The following is a 13248-nucleotide window of genomic DNA, read 5'->3' as shown; positions in this document are numbered from 1 at the left end:
TCTTCTTCCACCATGAGGGTCCTAGGTATTCAACTACGATTGTTAAGATTCTATGGTAAGTGCCTATAACCCTTCAGTCTATACCTGTGAGCCATCTTGAAAACAAACAATTTTAGTAAGAAGATAGCCCAAAACATAATTTTAGTAAGAAACAGCTGAAGAAAAGCTTTAGGGAGCCTGTTCCTCACTGATGACATCAGGCTTTTGATTAGTACAATTATCCTGTGCTCTGATAACATCTAGAGCAAACAGTATGAGACGTTCTGTGGGTTTTAGAAGTAGAGAATCATATCACAGTGATCTTAATTTCTCTCAAGGGCAAGAGGACCATTCTACATTTCTTCATCTGTAAATAAGGTTTTTTATAATTACCTTTTACATATATAAAAAAACTGACTTTTTTTTATAGAAACATTTTTTACTTTATGTACACTGGTGTTTTGCCTACAAATACGCCAATGTGAGGGTGTCAGATTGCCGGGAACTTGAGTTATAGACAGTTGTCAGTTGCCATGTGGGTCCTGGGAATTGAACCCGGGTCCTCTGGGAAAGCAGCCAGTGGTCTTAACCATTGAGCCATCTCCCTGTCCCTATTTTCAAATTTCATATTTTGTCCACCTTGGTTCTGAGTGACCAGAAAAGCTTATCACTGCACCTTCCACCAGACAACCTGGTCATTTCGTCAGATAAAATGACTCATCTGCAGAAAACTGCATAGACTGGATATCATCACATTAAGCTGATCTTATACAGAAAATCATCCTATGCTATCTTTTACATGTAGAGTGATAATACATTGATCAAAGTAGAAGGGAGACCATTTGGAAAAAGAAAGGACAAGAAGGAGGAAGGACTGTGACAGGAAAGGGTAATGGAGGTATGAACGTGGTCAAACTATACATTTCAACACAAATGTCACTATAGAACCCCACAAAGTACACATTAATAAGACTCTTGTGTATGTTCTGTGGTGTATGGTCTGAATGAGAACAGCTCCCATAAACTCACATATCTGAATACTTTATCTCCAGCTGATGAACTGTTGGGAAGGACTGGGGTCAGTTCTCTCCTTGCAGCTGGTTTGAGATGGGTCTTTTTGTTGTTTTGCCATGTGCACGCCAGGCTAACTCGGCGGCAAGCTTCTGTAGATTCTCTAGTCTCAACCTCTCTCATCTTGTTATAGGAGTACTAGAATTCTACTTTACATGGGCTCTTGGGATTTGAACTCAGATCCCCACTTATACAGCAAGGGCTTTACCCACTGAACCATCTCAGTGCTTGAAACTACTACTACCTCCATAACAAAACAACAACAAAACATCCTGGTCATTTAAATTCATTTAAATTCAAGATTCTCAAAGAATTCTAATGCTGTGTGTGGACTATAATAGTTATAGGGCCTGGACCCCAAATATAGCATCTTGGCACAAGATCTGAGTCTAAGTTGGCAATGCTTTGCTCAAATACACAATATCCCCACCACACATGTGGCTGGGTCGTGAGCTGTGTCAGCCAAAGATGGCCCTGAACTCAGGGTTTGGTATAGGCATTTTTTTTCAGGAGGAACAAACGGTAGTAACAAGAATATTTAAAATGGTTACAAACTCAAGTTTTTTGAAAGCATCACTTTCAACTACTTTAGAAGCAACTACTTTCAATTAAAAAGGATATGCTCTATTTAAATATCATTTTTATAACTTTAAGTCAATGTCTTGGGTCTCTGGTGTTGTCTGGTTCATGAAATAAGTGAGTGTGATACATAATGTGTATCTGAGCACTCTCAGAGCTTTCCCTCTGGCACGTTTTTATTACTGTTCCTGTTTATATGTGACTGTGGACGGAAGTTCAGGTGCAATGTTGGATTGTTTAAAAGTCACAAAACTGGTGTTACATATAACCAAAATAGCAAAAGGAACTTTCTATCAAATTAATAGTATAATAAGATTCCATTTTACCATTAAGGGCTACCTACCATCAAGAAAATAACAAGAGCAGGGCAGAGTAGTAGGATGCACCTTCAATCTCAGCACTTAGGAGACAGAAGCCAGGACAGCATGTCCTACATAGTGAGGCCTTACCCCATAACAACAACGATAATAAGAAAAAAAGAAAAAGAAAAGAAACAAGTGGCCATGATTCAGAGGAAAGGGAAATCAAGGGTATTCAACCTCTGACACTGCAACATGGTGTCATCTACAAAGTTACAAAGTCCACACTCAAAGGAATGTGTAATGTTATCCAAAAAAGGCTCAAAACAAACAAACAAACAAAAACCAAAAAACAACAAAAAAACCCACACCAACTCTGCACAAACAAAACAAGAAAACCTATTAATCACGAATGAAATCAGCACAGATTCCTCAAGATCTCAAGAAGTTTAAAACAGAACTTCTGTACAAGCCAGCTGAACCCTTTCAGTATATATCCAAGTAAACTACATAGCTGCATCACAACTTTATTCACAACAGCCAAGCTAAAGAATCAGTCCAGGTGTCTGTCAACAGATGAGAGGATAAAAATCAAAGACTATCTCTGTTGTGTGCTTGCTCGCTCTCACTCTCTCTCTTTCACACACACACACACACACACACACACACACACACACACGCACACGCACACACACACTATAAAGTTTAATTAATTCATAAAAAATAAAATCATGGCATCTACAGGACAATGGACAGAAGTAGAGGTCATCATGTTAAGTGACATACAAACAGACACACATGCACATCTCGTGCTTTCAGTCATGTGGATTTTAGTGTGAGGAAAAAGCGTTAAAGAAAAGAGGACAAGGAGGGAGGTGAGAGGTAAAAGAAGTAATGGAGTAAAGTCTAGTGCGTGGGTAATCTATGCTAATAAGAGTAACAAACCAAACAAGAAAACAAAGAGAACTTTCTATGATTCAGAATTTATTTATACTCAAAGTAGCCACATTCTTAAAATTCTGATTACTACCACTCCTTTTTAGCAGTTTCTGCGTTAAAGGATTTGCTAAGTTATGATTGCCCCCTCAATGCACCCACCATAGATGCTAGCACTAACTCCATTAGAATGCTGTGTCAGAATGCCATTCACAGTTAACAGGGGCTTTTTAGAATAGACAGCTCACAGTAGGTTAAAAAAAAAAAAATCAACCAATTTTACAGTTGATATACCATAATAATCCTTTAAAGACCATTTCGAGCAAAATAAAGATTCAGATTTACATAATTGACCCAAAGCTTGAAGTGTACCAAGGATGGATGGAGTTCGTATACCTAAAAGCTAAAGAAGATGTAATGGCAGCAACCAGATATCCTCTGTTGCTACTTGAGGAAACACAAATGCCTTTACAAATGCACAGCTTTAACACTTGTTTATTTGCTTGTTTTGTGACAGGGTCTTATTTGTCCCAAGATGACCTTAAACTCAGTATGGTGACTAGTCTGTGTCAACTTGACACAAGTTATAATCATTTGAGAGGAGGCAACCTCATCTGAGAAAACTTAGGCTATAAACAAGTCTGTACAGTGTTTTCTTAATTAGTGATGATTGGGGAGGACGCAGGCCATTGTAAGTGGTCTGATCCCTGGGCTAGTGGTCCTGAGTTCTATTAGGCTGAGCAAGCCATGAGAAGCAAGCCGGTAAGCAGCATTCCTCCAAGGGCCTCTGCCTCAGCTCCTGCCTGCAGGTTCCTAGAGTGCATGAGTTTATCCTGACTGCCTCTGATGATGGACTGTGATGTACAAGTGTAAACCAAATAAACCCTTTGCCCCCCAAGTTGCTTTGACCATGGTGTTTTATCACAGCAGTAATAACACTAAGACACTCGTTATATAATTTAGGATGACTCTAAACTTCAAATTTTCCTGTCTCTCCCTCCAAAGTGCTAGGATTATGAGTCTCTTAACGTGTAGTTTTATTGGGGGCATCAAACTCAGGAATTTATGCATGCCAGACAGGCACTCTACCAACTGAACGCCACAGCCAGCCCAGATCCTACTCTGGTTACTAAGCATTTCCAAGGCTCTCTCTCAGTCTTCTCTCTTCCCTGCTCCCTTTGCTATTCTCTGCAGTCTACTTCTTGGCCCTTCTTCATAGAATTCCTCTTAACAACCTCTGTGACTTCTGGAGTTTTGGGTAACATCTGCATGCAGATAACTCTCTCTAGATCTAATCTGCTCTTCAGCTATGTAATTGAATTTTTCCTCTTCTACTTTCACTGTGATACAGTATTTAAGGTGTTTGATATGCCTGCTTAGATGATGCACATCACTGGAAATGACCAGTTAAATCTCCTCAGATAAACATGTGGTACATGATGAGAATACTTAAATTTTACTTTACAGTGACTATAGTCATCACAATTGCATTGGGCTTCCTTTGCACTCTCTGACAGACAGCATCTCCCTACTACTTTTCCTTGTCCAGCCTTCTTTCCTCTCTGTGAGGTTCACGTCTTTGCTTCCAGAGATAAGTTCACTCATGTGTTTCTTTGTACCATGAATAATCTTGGATATGTCTATGTTGCTTAAAGTGATGAAGTTCCTCCTTACACTGAATATTTTCTATTACTTATGCATGTCTCAGTGTTTTTATCCATGACAGACAGGCTGGCTCTTCACTGTTGCTACTATAAACAAAGATTTATCCCAGTGTAGAATTGTAGATATTTTTCTTTCTTTCTTTTTTAAATATTTATTTATTTATTGTATGTATGTGAGTACTCAGTACACTGTCACTTTCTTCAGACATGTCAGAAGAGGGCATCGGATCCCATTACAGATGGTTGTGAGCCATCATGTGGTTGCTTGGAATTGAACTCATGACTTCTGGAAGAGCAGTCAGTGCTCTTAACCGCTGAGCCATCTCTCCAGCATGGTATTTCTTAAGAATGGTCACTTTCTTTCTTCCGGATAGACATTCAGAAAGAGGGTCATACTGTGGTTCTATTCTTAATTTTGTGAGGAACAAACTATCTTCCCCAGTTGCCATAAGGTACGACACAGGTATATCTACACATTTTTATACTGTTAATAGCTGCTTCTGTGCTACTAGCCAGAGCTGTGCACTGACAAATACGTTCTTGGCTTGCTTGCCTATTAACTGTACTACCCAGCATCCTGTATTGTTTAAAAAAGAAAAAGAATTGACTGTCTTCTACTTACACAAGTGTTGAAACTGAGGATGTAAATAGATACAATATTAAGTAATTAAAGAAAAATGTATCTCATTTTTTTGTAAATAGTTTTCAATGTATTTTGTTTTACCTGCCATTGCTGGGCTGCTGTGGAGACTGTGTGGAATGATCAGAGGGTTCAGAACGTTGATCAGGAGATCGTGACTGGCTGCGGCGGGGAGGCCTGTCATGTGAGCGACCTGAATGGTCTGATGCTAGTGACTGAATTTCTGAAATGTCTGTAAAATAAAAAGAAAATTATCCCATGAAATGACTAAGAATTCTAGTAATATTATACACAAGCTAATAGTATATTTCACATAAAATGATTAAAACGTTAATATCATCTCCAGAGAACACTAGAACTACAATAGTGAATGACCTATAAATTATTCATGTGTAGTGACAACAGATACAAACATACACACAAATGCACATGTAAACTTCAGATTTTTGAAGGTACATCTCCTGTAGAAAAGTATCATTCCACTCAAACCTATCCAATCCTCATATACATTAAGAAATAAATCAGTGGGATCCTCCAAACAGAACTCTACTCACCGTCTCTTTCAGAAGCATTAGCAGAATGGATACTATCCGTAAGATCGGGGACATTCAATAAGGTAGCCCGCTCGTCTCTTTGCACTACCATTTTTAACTTGCCTTTAGACCGTTCTATCAATGTTTTTGCATCTGTCAATGACATATTTTCTGTCACAGTACCATTTATCTGTAACAGAAAAGAAGCTATAGGTTGAAAAGGAAACAACAAAATACAAACTAAAACTTAAATCTGATCTGTTACAGGCAAGGACAAACTCCTCAGATCACTTGAAGACCTAAAACTTTTTCTTAAATTATCAAAAGCATTCCTATAAGCAAACTAGAGAGCATTTCAATAGTGTATAGAACAATTATCAAAATTATCGTGACGAGTAATATATATTTGTAGTAATTAATCCTCTCAGGTTAGCCCCATACCTCATAAGGGGCAGGACAAATGTTGATTATTCTCTATAGCAAAACTGCTTCAAACACAAGCAGATGTCACATAATAACTCTAAACTTTGTTTTCTATTTATTTTGTTTATTATAATATGAAATATAACTATACCTTCAAGACAACATCCCCTTCTTGAATGTTACCATCTCTTGCTGCCAAACTATCTTGTGAAATTTCCTTTACAAATATATGGCTGGCCAATCGAAGACCATATTCTGGAAGAATACAATTAAATATCTTTAGTTCAAAGTTCTAAGACAACTAAGTTCAGTTTAAATTATAAGACTTAAAATTACTGTCCTTATGCACCACTCTGTACCTAAAGCTATTATCTTTAAATCATTGAAAAGTATATAGTCAAGAAAAAGCAAAATAAAACATGGTTCAAAGAAATGACACTATCTTATTGTCCCCATCTCACTGAAAAGGAGACGGCCTACAAGATGTAACCATTTTTTTTCCTGATTATGTGATGACATACTAGCTTCTTGTAGTTTAAAGATCACAATTGTTAGAGTGAACTGCTTGAGGCTTAAAAAACTCTGAGGTCCGACAATGCTTTTGATGACAGCTATGAATCAATTATTAGTTTTATGTCCCCTCACTCTTAGGTGTGTACAAACCTCTACTGAACAAACTCAAAAGCTTTAGTACAGCCTAGTATTAACAGATGTGATGCTGGGCAGTGCTGGCACACACCTTTAATCCCAGCACTTGGGAAGCAGAGGCAGGAGGATTTCTAAGTTCGAGGCCACCCTGGTCTACAGAGTGAGTTTCAGGACAGCCAGGGCTACACAGAGAAACCCTGTCTCAAAAAACAAAACAAAAACAAAAAAAAAGGAAAGATTGGAAAGAGTCCTGCTATTAAAATGCTAAAACAACAACAACAAAGATGTAAGAATTAAAATACAGTGTTCTCATTTATGCAACCTACAAAATATCCATGAAATGGTAATTTTATCTGTGGGTGCGTAAAGGGTTAAAGAAATGACAAAAGATTAAAAAACAAAACTGCAAGCCAGTTGTGGTACAGCACACACATGATGCTCACACTCATTGGCTGAAACAGGACAGGACTGTGTAGACCATACAGTGAAGACTATCTCAGTAAGACAGACAAAGCAAAAGCTGTAACTATCAGTCCTGTGTCAACAGAAAAAGAAACGTTCTTGATCTGTGAAAAGAAAAAGAAAGGAGGACTTTCACTGTTTTAAAAGAAACAAAATTCAAGAAAAACACAAACTTAGAAGCCAAGATGAACAAACAGGTTTTAATGTAGGATAAAATGAAGCCTGCAGTACAGGAGTCTTAATGTCCCATCTCAGTTACAGATTAACCTAAGGTAAATATGCAAAGAATATACACAGAAGCAGAACTAGTACCAGAGTAGAATTGGGAAATCCAGACAGGCAATGTTAACTGTTTTGAAAACAGCAATTTCATCTAGAAAAATACAGGACTAAGGACATATTCGTATTCACAATAAAAGGTTACAACTGAGCTGGGCGATGGTGGTGCATTGTTTAACCCCAGCACCTGTGTGTGTGTGTGTGTGTGTGTGTGTGTGTGTGTGTGTGTGTTTGTGCGCGCACGAGAAAGAGAGAGAGAGAGAGAGAGAGAGAGAGAGAGACAGAGAGACAGAGAGACAGAGAGACAGAGACAGAGACAGAGAGATTGCATGTGTTACAAAAGTCTGGATGCCTAACTTTAGTCCAGCACCTGAGAGGCAGAGGCAGACAGTTGAACCTCTGTGAGTCCAAGGCCAGCCTGGTCTACATAGTGGTACAGGACAGCCAGAGCTATACAATGAGACCCAGTCTCAAGACAACAAAAGACTATAAATATCAATATACAGATATAACCAAAATTTTCCTGGCATATCAGTTTATTCCTTTATCCCAGGTAGTTCTTTGGGTACATAGTAACTATGTACAAGCACTACAAATTAAAGAAACAGATCAGATAGTCTCTGTACCTTGGCACTTACATAGCAAAGCAAAAGATGTTACCATAGTAATTTACTAGTGCAAGGAAGTACTAATGCATGGTAGTTTACTAGTGCAAACATGGGATCAAATATGCATTTCTATCAGGGCCAGAGAAGGCCTTTATAAGAGAGAAATACCAAAGCTAAGACTTCACCTAAGAAACACTAAAACTAAACCTGAATGAAGAGTGTGTCATGTGCACGAGGCTGGGGGTATTCAAAACAAGTACACCAAAAGGATGAAGGAAAGAACATGACAGGGGTGATGAAGTCCTAAATCTAGGATAACTGACACTGATACAAACACAAATAGAAGCAAGTAAGATGGAAGCTTTAGAAAACCGGCTACAGAGTTCAGTGGAAGGGACAGACCCTGAGATCAGTCACAACACTGACAAAGTCCACTGAAGACACAGACAGCAGCAGCCTGGAAAAGAAGAGCAGTGGAGAAAGACAGAAGTGAGACAGATACGGTGGTATGTTGGGAGTTAGGATATGTTCATCACACAAGAGATGTCAACAAGGAAAATCATCTATACTTACCTGACTGAGAAACTGGATTGACAGGAATATAGTGGAAAAAAAATTCATTTGAAGCACAAAGGGAAAAACAAAAACAAAAAAACAAAAAACAAGAATAAACTGTGATTCCCTTGAGGTGTGGTGATTCCTGTCTAAGCTGGGCACAGAGTGGACTGGTGTAGACTAGAGAAGTGGTGACCTAAGCAGTGCAGTGAGGTCCCCAGGATGTGTGAGGCTGACTACACAAGGCAGCAGGAAGTGTAAGCAAAGTTCCTGGACAGAAGAAACTAGAGCATTAAAGGGTAGAAGGATGGAAATGAAAAGAAGTGAGGACCTCAGAAAGACGAGAATTACAAGTGTCCAAAGAAGACACTGTTCTAACAGTTAGGTGAGCTGTGAAGCAGTGCTACACAGGCTTGGATCGCCTATGAATGGCTCTGGGCTGGAAGGCAGGCACTAGTGGAGCAGAAGTGTCGTCCAAGTGTGAGGGAAGAAGCACCATCAAGAGCAAGCTGCCCCTGGGCAAGGAATGTCAATGACAGGATGGTGAGCAGGTTAGCTCATCAAAGTTCACCTTCAAAACACTTTCTTCACCATTTTTAAAACCAAAGCCATGAGCCCTACATAACCACAAGCCAGAGGGATCAAAGAGCCATTTAAAAAGCTAACCATTTGGTGAAGCAAGAGAGTAGTTAGAGAATTCAGTTTAAGAACATCAATCTTCCATTTACAAATTAGCCCATCTCTCCCCTCCAAGTAAGCCCTTAGATTTATTTCCATGGTCATACTACAGTAAAGAAAACAGTAAAGAAAAACACAGCATTTCAATTGAGTGCTGGTGAGACATTTCTTGCTAGCATAATTTGAATTTGGCTGTTCCTGTTCCAATAAAACCAAAATTCAACTAGAAGTTTGCTCCAACAAATGATTTGAGAAAATGTTCCAAAATGTCCCAATGTCTGCCTTACCAGGATTAGACTCTTAGCAAGAGAACATGACTAGAAATGGAAATGGAATAAAACAAATATGGTCACTGTATTTCTTATTAAACTAGCTTTAAAAGTCTCACGTGAGCACAGTGAGAGTCAGTGATACCTTCATTTTTCCGAGACTTCACCAATGTGACCTTGGTGGGCTTGGCGGGCTGACTGGAGGCCACCGACCGCCTGTCTGAGCGAGGGGACAGGCTCCTCTCCCTGCTTGCACTTCTATCCCTCGCCCAGCTCTTCTCGCTCCTTCTGTTAACTACAGCACCGCGGCCACTCCTTGGATCATGTACTTCATCGTCGTAACTGTCCTCTTCATTATCAGATACCGGCTCAGGATCTGGATGACTTACAGGGATCTGAACTTTCTTCTTCCTTCGGATGGTCTACAAAAAGAGATAATAAACTAAATGGTACTCATGTACTCTCCACTCATAAGAGAAACATACATTTCCCTTGACTTATATTAACTTACGTAAATACAAAGGAGATAATATAGTAATCACATCAACACATTTCCAAAATGGCTGTTTTCTACTCTCTTAACAAAAGATCTGGCCGGGCGGTGGTGGCACACGCCTTTAATCCCAGCACTTGGGAGGCAGAGGCAGGCGGATTTCTGAGTTCGAGGCCAGCCTGGTCTACAGAGTGAGTTCCAGGACAGCCAGGGCTACACAGAGAAAACCTGTCTCGAAAAACCAAAATAAAATAAAATAAAATAAAATAAAAAAATAAAAGATCTGGCTAAACAGTTAATTAACTAAATTCTTCCAGAATTTTGTAATAATTTTCCAGGTGGTAAGAATCACAAACTTATAGGGAATACTTGTTGTGTGTAAAATGAAGGATTTGAACTATACTCTAAACATATCACATATCTTATGAACACACTGCAACCAAAATCACAACAAACTCACAAGCCTGACCTCATACCCTAATCAAAATAATAATGCATCATTATCAAGATCTGTAATTGTCCCAACATACTGCTAAGTGATACATTTCTTTATTACAAACTAATGCACAATTTACTTGGCGGGAGCTCATGAGCTCAGCATACTTCCCCACAAACTGCCTTGTGTTTCTGTGTTGGTTCAACTTATAACTTCCAGCGTGAGTGCAAGCTCATTCTTGCATTCACTGTCAGTGTTCCCTGTCAACTCATGTCTTTGTTTCTAAGTTCCAGATCTATATGCATCTCCTGAATGTGCAGTTCTGTAATCCTGGAAACCACTGGCTCTCTCACACTGGCACACTGGGTCTCCTGGGGGCCTATGAGAGCTTCTTGGGAAACACTTGTCTTCTTCTGACACCTTTAGCCACTCACACTTTTTGCTCACTTCTGATTTCTCCATTTGCTTCTGTTTTCTCAGGGCTTCACTTGCAATCAAATGTAAATGACTTTCTACCGGCTTCTTTCCCTCATCTCACAGTGTTTTGACACAAAAAAAGATACTGTTTATTGATTAACCCATCTATAAACTCATTAGTACCACTAGGAGCATTCTGCTGCTATTCAGCAATCCTTTCATCTGCATCTTGTTCCCTCGAAATGAACTGCCTAACACAGGTTTTTTTCATCATTCAAGAAGGTACTGGTTCCTCGGCCTACTTTAGTCAGTGTCCTTTTAGACCAACCCACTTCTGAAATCCCTTCTATGTGACTCATTTATTTAACACTTCTTTCTTGTGCTCTCAGAGATCAAGTGGATCAGCTCTGTTATGTGAATAAAACCTCACCATTGGGTTGTGTTCTCAATGACACCCACTTCCAAGAGGTTTCCTTGTCGGTTACCATCCTGTGTGATGTGTAGCTTTAATCTTTAATCTCTCCCATATTACTTCAAATCTGCTCCACCCGATAAATGCCTAATAATCTTGTCTTGTCCGTTCCTTCCAAGTTATATTTCTTTCATGGCTAAATATCTTCTAAGGCTGAGTCAACACTAAACACTGCTACTTCCTATTATCCAAATTAGCCAAAGTGGGTCTTTTGGTGAGAACAAACAAACAAACAATGTTTGAAGTTGGAGGACAAGTAGCAGGAGAAACCAGCATGTGGGAAAGACAAGCCCTGTGCTGCTAAGAAAAGAGAAAGGACAGCTACTTTCTTCCCTCCCTGTCTGTCTAGCCTCTACTTCAATCTGCAGTGTGTTATACCAGAAGTCTGTATTGCATAAACTGGGCATAATAGTGCTTCCTGGAATCTCAGACTCTGCCTTTTAGACAGTAACTTGAAATGCATCCTGAATAACTCTTTTTAGACAATCTTGGCGGCTTCTCTCTTCTTAAGACATCAGAGTTAGCTGGGCAGTGGTGGCGCACGCCTTTGATCCCAGCACTTGGGAGGCAGAGGCAGGTGGATTTCTGAGTTCGAGACCAGCCTGGTCTACAGAGTGAGTTCTAGGACAGCCAGGGCTACACAGAGAAAAGCCCCCGCCCCCAAAAGACATCAGAGTTAACAAGGGTGGTAAATGGTATGGGGTCAGAGAAGGAAGGTAAAGTGCTCCCTGTAAACAAAGCTTAGATCAGAAAGGAGGGCCACAGGCACTTTTACATGACTTGTCCAGATCCAGGATAACATAAGTACATAAAAGAGACAGCAACATTAAGCCATGAGACTCCACCCCCTCTCCTTTTATAAATGACAACTTCTCTCTGAACTTAGATAAGGTACTTAGCATAGAAGAGTAAGAAGCACTCACATTCATCAACAACTGACTTTGGAACTGACTTAAGGTGTCCCACACCTTTAATCCCAGCACCTGGGAGGCAGAGGCAGAAGGATCTGTGTGAATGTAGACCATCCTGGTCTACAGAGTTCTAGGACAGCCAAGACTACCCTGAGAGACATTTTCTGAAAACAAAGAAAAGGAGATTAAAAAGGGGGGAGGGGGAAATCAAATACCAAACAAGTATCAAGAGTAGTTGGTACTTCTACTAAATTGAACATAAAAGATACTCACAATTTTTGCGTTTTTCCCACTTTTCCTTAGCTGCTGAACAGCAAAAGCATGCTCAACATTATCCATTGAAACTCCATTAACCATTGCAACTCGGTCATTTTCCCTAAAAAGAGAGGGAAAACACCAGAAAAACATGTTAAAAGAAAAGCACATAAGATCTTCGAAAGTCTTCATTGAATGACAGGTTAATTAATCTGCTTGTCTTTAAAACAATGATAAAACAGCATCAGCTTTAACTGTCGGGCCCTTCAAGAGAGCATTCAGCAGGTTAACTAACTCCATGACAGCAGCTCCTTTTCCTTTTGGAAACTGCCTGAACAGAACAGGCTCTACAACAAAGAGAAAGATCACTCGTAGCTAGCTGGATTAGAACACTAGATGAGACTAAGTCACCCAACTAACAGAGATATTGTCATTAAACATTAAGTATTTCTCTTATTAAATGTCTTTGAATTCTTCTGATTATAGTCTCAATTTTTCCTTCCTGCCCTTCTTATCATCTGTACTGCACTAATCTCCTTAGTATACAGAAAGGGCAGACTTTCCTGTGAGGAGTTCTCAAAAGCTAGTCCCACATAAACTAGTTACAAGATCTCCTTCTCTCCCCCTCTCCCCCTCTCCCC

General features: G+C 39.6%; 1 protein-coding gene across 5 annotated transcripts in view; it reads right to left on the bottom strand.

Annotated features, from left to right (window-relative positions):
- The window catches only part of Tjp1 (tight junction protein 1), an 81866-nt gene that overhangs the window by 35528 nt on the left and 33090 nt on the right, over positions 1 to 13248 (bottom strand). For all 5 annotated transcript variants that reach the window (XM_028776661.1, XM_028776662.1, XM_028776659.1 and 2 more), the window contains exons 4-8: positions 12626 to 12728; positions 9769 to 10045; positions 6276 to 6379; positions 5723 to 5891; positions 5253 to 5400 (exon numbers count right to left, since the gene is read on the bottom strand). In XM_028776661.1, the coding sequence (XP_028632494.1) occupies positions 5253 to 5400; positions 5723 to 5891; positions 6276 to 6379; positions 9769 to 10045; positions 12626 to 12728 (801 nt within the window). The remainder of the gene's footprint in view (positions 1 to 5252; positions 5401 to 5722; positions 5892 to 6275; positions 6380 to 9768; positions 10046 to 12625; positions 12729 to 13248) is intronic.

The sequence above is a fragment of the Grammomys surdaster genome, unplaced genomic scaffold, assembly GCF_004785775.1.
Source record: "Grammomys surdaster isolate TR1022 unplaced genomic scaffold, NIH_TR_1.0 271, whole genome shotgun sequence".
Lineage (NCBI taxonomy): Eukaryota > Metazoa > Chordata > Mammalia > Rodentia > Muridae > Grammomys > Grammomys surdaster.
The sequence above is the reverse complement of the archived record's forward strand: the minus strand, read 5'-3'. Positions and strand labels throughout refer to the sequence as shown.